Source organism: Nannospalax galili, unplaced genomic scaffold (genome assembly GCF_000622305.1).
Source record: "Nannospalax galili isolate Female #2095 unplaced genomic scaffold, S.galili_v1.0 scaffold500, whole genome shotgun sequence".
Classification (NCBI taxonomy): Eukaryota; Metazoa; Chordata; class Mammalia; order Rodentia; family Spalacidae; genus Nannospalax; species Nannospalax galili.
Genome location: NW_008347292.1, coordinates 790,344 through 799,937, shown reverse-complemented (window position 1 = coordinate 799,937; position 9,594 = coordinate 790,344). Strand labels below are relative to the sequence as shown.

The window sequence follows — 9,594 nt, the reverse complement described above, 5'->3', positions numbered from 1 at the left end:
TAAATTCATAAAATACAACATGTGTTAAAACTGACATGAGTATACATGGGTAAAGCTATCACCATCATTAATAAGCTTATCCATCACCCCAAAATTTTTTCTCATGTTTCCCTCTTTTGGCAGTCAACCATTGATCCTGTCAAAATTGGCCAGTTTGCATCTTCTCTAACTTTATATAAGGGAGATGATACACTATACTCTCTGTTTTGCTTGGTCTTTTACTCAAAGCATAACACTTGGATATTCGTTCATGTTTGTGTGTGATATCAGTAACTCACTCCTTTTTCAGCGGAATAGTACTCCACTATGTGGCTGAATTACAATTTATCCATTTACATGTGAATAAGTCTTTGGAATGTCACCAGTTTAAGGCTTTTACAAATAAATCGGCTATGTACATTTATGCCCATATCTTATGAATGAACACTTTTTACTTTCAGTTGTTCCACATGCTAGCCAGCATTTGGTATGGTCCATTTTAAAGTTTTAGCCATTCTAATTTGATTTTAAATTACTTTTTCTTAATGACTTACAATGTGAGCATCTTTTCATGTGTGTATTTGCATTTTATTTGGCTTCTTTCATAAAGTAGTCACTTATCTATTTTTTACTTACAAAGTTTTTTTTTTTTTTTTTTTTTATTTTATGTGTATGAGTGTATTGCCTGCATGTGTGTAAGTGCACCTGTGTCATGCAATGCCTGCATCAGAATCCCATGCAACTGGAGTTAGGGATGGTTTTTAGCTGCCATGTGGGTGCTAGGAATTGAACCCGGGTCCTCTGTAAGAACAGCTAGTGCTCTTAACCACTGAGCCATCTCTCCAGCCCCTTGTAGTTTGTTTTTTTCAAGACAGGGTCATGCTTTGTAGCCCAGGCTGGCCTCAACCTCATGATCCTCCTACCTCAACCTCCTTAGTGCTGGGATTACAGACATGCACCATCATTTCAGCCTCTTTAGTGAGTTTTGCATTACATTCTTAATGAAAGTCATTTATTAAATACATACTGTATTTAAGAATATTTTCTCTAAGGCTGGAAAGATGGCTCAGCAGTTAAGAGCACTCATATTACACATACAATTAAAAAAAGCAAATTTTTTTTTAAAAAAGAGTATTTTCTCCCAGCTGGTGGCTTATCTTTGCTTTGTTTTTGTTTTTGAGACAGGGTGTCACTGTGTAGCCTTAGCTGTCCTGAAACTATGTTACATAGACCAGCATAGTCCAGGCTGGCCTTGAACTCATAGAGATCCACCTGCCTCTGATTCCTTACTGCTGGGACTAATTGCATTTGCCACTATACCTGGCTCTTTCCACTCTCTTTACAATGTCTTGAAGCACAAAAGTTTTTAATGTTCATACAGTTAAATTTATTAATCTTTTTGTTTTTTGGATTGTGGTTTTAGTGTTTCAGCTAAGAAATCATTGTATAACCCAAACTTATACATATTGTTTCTTCTAAACATTTATACATATAGGTTATAAATTTTCCTACCATTCATTCTGGGTTAATTTCTGTCAAGATATGAACCAGAGGCCATTTCAGACATGTGTTAGCCAAAAACTGGTGGTGCATCAGAGAACTTAAAATAATGGCTTAATTTATAAGATTAATGGACTTATGTTATCTAAGACAAATGAAACAAGACTCATGAAAAATGATAAGATGATGTTTTGCATACTGATTTATTTTAAAGTACAATATATAAAGAAAAGTTTCTGATAAAAATAGTTAAAAAAAAATTTTTTTTTTGGTCTTTTTGAGACAGGTCTCCCTGTAGCCCCAGCTGACTTGAAACTCACTATGTAGACAGGCTGGCCTCAAATTCACAGAGATCTGTCTGCCTCTGCCTCCCAAGTGCTGGGATTAAAGGTGTGTGCCACCACTCCTGGCCCTTAAAATATAATTTTTAAAGTTCTAATAAAGCCCGTGTGATAAATGCACGCACTATCAGCCAGAAGAGTAAAATTTAAAGGACAATTTCCAACTTCTTAAGCTATCTTACAGCTAATGCTTAAAGATTTTTAAAATATACATTCAAAAAAATTGGAGGAAGCTCACTAAAATGTTTAACAACTACATACAAATAGCCATCATATAAAGTGAGAGGTTTTGTTATCTACTTAGAAACCTTAAGTCAGCTGGGCATGGTGGCACCTGTCTGTAATCCCAGCACTCAAGAGGCTGAAGCAGGAAGATCACACATTCAAGGCCAGAAGGCCAGCCTGGACTAAACAGTAAGGGGGTCTCTCTGTCTCTCTCTCTCTCTCTCTCAAAAATTAAGCCAGTTTCAGAACAACAGATACTGTACGTTTTCTGTCATTTTCAGTTCCTAGATCTTATACAGACACAAAATCATTTGTGTACGTATGAAGTGGGAGCAGAAGTGGAGCTGCTGTGGGGAAGAAAGGGGACAAATGGGAGGGGGGAGGGAGTGAGGGAGGTGCTCAATATATCACATACTTGTATGGAAATGTCCTGCTATGACAAATGAATATACACAATGTGTTTTAACTGAAAACACAAAAGCAGGAAACACTTAAATTTTTATAATAGTATCTTATAAAAACTATACATTCTGGTTTAAATTCATATGAAACTTGACCAGGTCTGTATATCATACATCATACTATTAGTATAAACACACAAACTACTTTCTCCCCTTATGCAATAACCCTTCATAAGAAGATACTTGGTCCAAGGGCCAATCAGAGCATAGCAAAGTGCTTCTTTAACTGTTTAATTAAATGCTGTGTCTCCACGTGCTCAGGAAATGCTGCTTCAGACTTCTGAGCAGCAACATAACTTCTCTGTAGATCTCCAATCTGCAAGAAACACCAGAATAAGGGCAAGAAAAAAAATAAGAGAGGACTCAAACCCAGGTGCTCTGTAAGAGCAGTCTGTGCTCTTAACTGCTGAGCCATCTCTTCAGCCCCCTTCTTCTGTAATCTGTAATGGCATTTAGTCAATACCCAGTGATGAAGTTTATTAAGTGATCCCATGAAGTAAAGATATTTGTGCTACAAGTTTTTAAAAAGTGTAAAAAAATCAACTTCTGTGCAGAAAGGCAAGGTTAAAAATGCTGCATTTACCCATATTTTTAAAACTGAGGGAGATCAAGAAATGCATCAGATAATGAATTCATAAGGAAAGAAAATACCTTATCAGAGACTGTTGCAAAATTGAAATGTGGCTCATACATATGGGGTGCTAAAGACGACGCAGTCTGTAACAGTGCCTTTGCCTGTGGGGAAAAAAGAGATAAGTATACTCAGGACTATAGCTGTGGTTTCTTTAGGTTAAAGGAAACTCTTACCTGGGTCAGGTCCTTAATAAATAGGATCCTATGAGAAATCCAGATGACATTCCTCAGGGAATGCAATGACTTCATGAAGTAGAATGCACTTCTGATACCTCACCAAATTATGCCAACAATACGTATTTCAAAAGAGGAAACAGAATTGAAAACTTAGGATAGATTTAAAATTTGAGAGCTACTGCTTCATAAAGTTTATATTTCAGTATGAGACACAACTTGAAATTTAATAGTCTCAAAGTTTAAAAGAGCCTTCTTTAAGTTCTGTTGTTGATGACTGATTTTGGACACTCTATCTGTTCTCTAATAATCTCAAAGTCCAGAGGTCTGTATTGGACAAAAGTAAGCAAGCACGTATTAGACTGCTGACCAGCTGCTAAATGAGTCCCCATCAGGGGAAGATGAGCTTTCCCTAAAGCACTCAAAACATAAAATTGCTATTACACACTCATGGGTCATGTGCTGCAGAGACCATGGAACAGCATGAGATGTATGCCACAGAGCACCACATGAACTGCTGGACAGCCCTCCAACTTCTAGCTAAACCACAACTTGTATCCATGACCCTGAGGACAAACTCACATATCACTTTTTAAATGGAAGTCTAGAGGATATTAGTTCATATAAGATAGCAGGTGCTAGATTCCACTTCAAAATTTCAGTATAGAACCTTTAAAATCTACGGGCTGGTGAGATGGTTTTAGAGGGTCAAGGGTGTTTGCTGCCAAGCCTGATGATCTGAGTTTGATCCTCAGAACCCATATAGTGGAAGGAAAGAACCATCTCCTCCAAGTTGACCTTCACACACGCCATGGTGCAAACACACAGACACACATACAGACACATAGACACACACACACATAGACACAGAGCGAGCGAGCGAGAGAGACAGACAGACACAATAAATAGATTTAAAGAAAAGTTTCAAATCAATTGTACCTTAGTGGATCTGCATAAAGCAGGAGAGACAGAAAATTACCAAATGGAGACAGCCAACCCCAAACCATTTGCTGTAAGGACACAGGGAAAAGTTTTGTAACACCACCATCCATTTTAGAATGGCTAAGTTTATAAAATACAAACTCACCTTATTTACGCTGGGAGGATTTGTGAGATGAAGTTAGCTTTATTTTCTATCCTTGTTAAATTGAACACAGCATGCTGCTGTGTCTGGGAGGTTGAATAGTTACTTACCTACTCTCAAGTCTCCATTTTTTTCACCTCCAACATGGCAAGTGTAATATTTACCTTAATGGTCATTAGTACTATGAGAGTATATTCCGTTTTTTAATTTTTGGCTGTGTATACAACTATCTTAATTGTCATTAGTACTATGAGTACTGTACATTCCACTTTTATTTTTGTCTGTGTATACAACAGCACAGCTCATCAGGCAGCCTCCCCGTGCTCAGCGTCACACTTCAATGACACAAGTGCTCTCTGCCATGCTTGAAGCCTCACAAAGCACCAATGAGTGCTAGTATTTTCTATTTGCACACCACTTGTCTACTACAGAAACAGTAGCATGTGTGGGTATGTATGCGTGTGTGTGTGTGTATGTTTGTGTGTGTGTGTGTGTGCATGTGGAAGCCAGAGTTTGACATGTCTTCCTCAGTCGCTTTCCCTCTTATGTTGGAGACAGGGTCTCTCACAGGTTAGAATAGCTGGCTATCATGCCCCAGGGATCTGCCTGTCTATACACACATCAGACACAGACAGACAGACAGACAGACAGACACACACACACACACACACACACACACCAGCTCACATCTGGGATTACAGATATATGCTGCACTGGCTTTTTAAGTGCTGAGCATCTGAATTCAGTCACTTGACTGAGTGCTCCATCTCCCTAGCACCTTCAGAAACACAGACTAAGCACTTCCTATGTGCCAGGCACTGTTCCTGATGCTAAAACTGCAGCAGGGACTTGAAAAGTGAAGTCCCCGCTTTCAAGCAGCTGACAGGTTGCATTCTACACATCAATGTCTGGCAAAATGAGAAGTAAAGCAAAAGATATGCTAGTCCTTGAGGCCTCTTCTAGGCTGATAATCGGACGGCCTTTCTAAAGAGATGGTACTTTAGATTTGAGTGATGAAAGGAAACTTGTCATTGCAACTTGTTCTGGGAAGGCCCTACAGGGAGAGGAAGCACTGTGTATCCGCAGAGCAGCAGGCAGCTTATGTGTCTGGAATCAGCAAGAAAGGAGGTCGAGGGAAGCAATCTCAAAGCAGAGACTAGATGACATATAGACTCACAGGCCATAGCTAAAATGCTCAGTTTTAGTGCAAATGCAGAGATGGAACTGGAAGATTTTAAGCAAAGCAGCAATAAAATATTATTTTATAACAAAATCCATTGGGCTATTCTGAGGAGACTGTATTTTATGGGGGGGACTAGTTAGAAGGCACCTGGAATTGTCCAGGAAAGATATGACTGTGGGGTAGAGAAGAGGGGCCAGGTTGAGCTAGGACTGACAGGGCCTGCTGAATGATGTGGGTGCAGGGGTGGTGGGGAGGGAGAGGAAGGAAGAGAAGAGCAGTTCAAAGGGTGGCTTCCAGGATGGCTGGGGGAGACAGTGCACTTCAGGGAAGGAAGACCATGGAGGTGTGCATTGTTCCTGTCAAACCAAATGTTCCATTTTGGCCTCAGAAAGATGAAGTGACTTGCCCAAGGTCACACAGATAATATGTGACAGAGCTGGGACTCAGAGCCAAGGCTGTCCAACTCTAGAGCTCACTTTAAAGTCAACACATACTGAGAGTTAAGTGCAACAGCTTCCCTAAAGAAAGCAGACTGGGGGCTGGAGAGATGGCTCAGCAGTTAAGTGCACTGGCTACTCTTACAGAAGACCTGGGTTCAATACCCAGCACCCACATGACAGCTAACAACCATCCCATTCATAACTCCAGTTCCAGGGGATCTGACGCGCTCTTCTGAACTTCCCTGGCATTGCATGACACAGGTGCACTTAACACACATGCAGGCAATACGCTCATACACATAAAACAATTTTTTAAATTAAATAAAAAAGAAAGAAAGCAGGCTTCTTGCTGTGACCTGTTCGAGGTGACCCTTCCTCATTTCCAGCACGGCCAAGTTGTTGTAGGCCTCAGCATGGTGGTTGTTGTGGACCAGAGCCAGCCTGAAGCACTGATGGGCCAAGTTTGTATCTCCTATTCCCTGCAAAGAAAACCGCACGTTCACACACTCAGAGCTGTCTGCTTCCTTCTGCTGCCTCCTCCCTCCACTTGCAGAAAGACCTTTCCAATTACATAGAAAAAAACAAATACCAATCATAGGACTCAAGCATAGTTCTGTATAATTGCATTTAACTTGGGGATGTAAAATGACTTACAGTGACTCCTGCAAATCTCTAAATTGTCAGTTAGGTTTATGATATCTGAAAATAAGGTCAAATGAACTTATGGCTACCTGTTTCATAACAGTGCGCACGCACACACACACACACACACACACACACACACACACACACACACAAACGACAAAGAGCCAAAAAGCCAAAACAAACAAAAAACATACCACAGCTATGTGCCCTAGGTTATACCAGACATCAGCTGCCTCCTCTTCATTTTCAGCCAGGGAAAGGGCACGTTCGAATGAGGTTAGAGTCATGTCATACTGCTGGGCATAGAAGCAGCACAGCCCCAGGTTGTTAAAAAGCTGGCAGTTATAAACTCCCATCTGCAAGAGGCGCCTTTTGAAAACAGAGCACAAAGTGTGGTGTCAGAGAAACTTTATAGATGAGCTAATAAGTGAGTTCCTTTAATAATTTCGGGACTCTCAGTAGGTGCCGGGAGCTCAGCAGACCACCAGAGAGTGCCAGGTTCTGGCCTCCCTCTGGCCTCCAACTATCAAAGGGCCTGAGAACTCAGGGGACAGCCTGACAATCCCCCGATCCTGCTTCCACATGGTGGTAAGCTCCCCCTAATTGCACCATACCATTCCCCTACCTGGGATTTGGTGAGACCCCTCCCAAAGACCCAGGACAGATCTGCCTTTGGTAGGTTAAGGCTGGGATCTCAGCAGACTGCCAGACAGTGCCAAGTTCTGGCCCCCCTCTGGCCTCCCTCTGGCATACGGATGACAACACACAGGACTGCCTGAGAGAACCTGGATCCTGCCTCCACGTGGTGAAGGAAGCCTGAGTGTACCTGACTGGAACCTAAATCGGCTTCTGTGGGTACCCCTAAACAGCTGATCTGAAGCCATCAGTTCCCTCCAAAATAAACCTGAGAGAACCTGAACCCTGTACCAACCAGCTTTACATAACCAATAAAGAAAGGATCTAGGCACCCAGACAATACAAACAGAAGCATACTTCAACTTAATTCTCATATCAGAACCATAAACAACAAAAGAAATTCACATGCCAAAACCACAATGAAAGAATAATAAAATGGAAAGCCTAAACACTATGTCCCCAGCAAAGCCCACCAATCCTTTAAAAGAGTTCTACAAGGAGAACCCCTTAGAGATAACCCAGGACACTGAAATTAAAAGAACAATCATAAACACGATCAAGGACTTAAATGAATTTAAAGAACACACGAACAAACAAATCAAAGAGCTAAAAGAAGATAAGAATGAACTTCTGAATAAATTCACAAAAGAGAGAGAAACATTGAAGAAAACTCAGGGAGAAATGAAGAAGGAAGTGCAAAACTCAATAAGCCAACTTGAAACAACAGGGGAAAGCCTCACCTCTAGAATGAATGAAATGGAAAACAGAGTATCAATACTAGAGGACAAAGTTGAAGAATTGACCACTCAAGCAAAGAGTATAGAAAATTAAAAAACACAGGAATGGAATATGCAACAGATGTGGGACACAGACAGGATCAGAAAAGAAACTCCCCACGACATAGCATAGTAAAAACACTAACTGTACAGAAAAAAGAGAGACTACTGAAAGGATTGTAGAAGATAATTTCACAAAATTAATGAAAAACATCCCCATACAAATACAGGAAGCACACGGAACATCAAATAGACAGGATCAGAAAAGAAACTCCCCACAACATATCATAGTAAAAACACTAAGAGAGAATACTGAAAGCAGCAAAAGAAAAACAAGTCACATGAAAGTCAAAGTAAAGCCCATCAGAATTACAGCTGACTTATCAATGCAAACCATGAAAGCCAGAAGAGCCTGGACCAAAGTATTTTCAGTTACAGTTCTACATGACAATAGATGCCAGCCCAGAATACTTTACCCAGCAAAAATGTCTATTATAGTTAAGGGGGAAAGAAAACTCTTCCATGACACAAATAGCCTGAAAGAATATATGTCCACAAAACCAACCCTTCAAAGAATACTTGAAGCAATACAGAGAGCAGAGAAACAACTATACCCTAGGGACAATGAAAGAAAATAAACAAAGATATAATCTAGGAAACCCAAAATTACACAGAGAACAAAAACAACAATCAAAATGATAGCAACCAATACACCCCTTTCAATAATAACCTTAAATATCAATGGACTGAACTCCCCAGTCAAAAGACACAGGTTAAGTGAATGGATTAAGAAACAAAATACATGTCTTTGCTGTCTGCAAGAAACCCATCTCACCTTCAAGGACAGGCACTACCTTAAGATAAAAGGATGGAAAAGAATATTCAAAAATGGTATTAAGGAACAAGCAGGGGTTGCAATTCTAATATCTGAAAAAAAAACTTCAAAGTAAAACTAATCGGAAGAGATAAGGAGGGTCACTTCATTCTGATCAAAGGAACAGTTAACCGAGAAGATATTAAAATCCTTAGCATATATGCACCAAATTCTGGTGCACCCAAATTCATAAAAACAACACTATAGAACTTTAAGATACAGATTAACCCCAACTCAGTAATAGTAGGGAACTTCAATACCCATTGTCTCCATTAGACAGGTCAACTGGACAAAGAATAAACAGAGAGACGTCTGAATTAAATGATACCTTACAGCAAATGGACCTAACAGACATCTTTCGATTATTCCACCCAAACACCAAAGAATACATTTTCTACTCAACACCTCATAGAACTTTTTCAAAGACTGACCACATATTGGGCCACAAAAAAAAACCTCAACAAATACAAAAATATTGAAATAATTACATGCATTCTATCAGACCACAGGGCAATAAAGCTCAAAATCAACACTGGACCAAGCTGTAGTCACTACACGAACTCATGGCGATTGAACAACACACTCCTGAACAATGAGTGGGTCAAAGGAGACATGAAGAAAGAAATAAAAGAATTCCTGGAAT

At 40.0% G+C, this 9,594-nt stretch overlaps 1 protein-coding gene across 2 annotated transcripts in view; it reads right to left on the bottom strand.

Moving 5' to 3' along the window:
- Positions 1 to 1,650: 1,650 nt before the first annotated feature.
- The window catches only part of Ttc8 (tetratricopeptide repeat domain 8), an 80,554-nt gene continuing 72,610 nt past the window's right edge, over positions 1,651 to 9,594 (bottom strand). For both annotated transcript variants that reach the window (XM_008843798.3, XM_029568617.1), the window contains 4 exons: positions 6,860 to 7,034; positions 6,377 to 6,499; positions 3,158 to 3,241; positions 1,651 to 2,822 (listed from right to left, as the gene is read on the bottom strand). In XM_008843798.3, the coding sequence (XP_008842020.1) occupies positions 2,706 to 2,822; positions 3,158 to 3,241; positions 6,377 to 6,499; positions 6,860 to 7,034 (499 nt within the window). In that variant the 3' untranslated portion in view covers positions 1,651 to 2,705. The remainder of the gene's footprint in view (positions 2,823 to 3,157; positions 3,242 to 6,376; positions 6,500 to 6,859; positions 7,035 to 9,594) is intronic.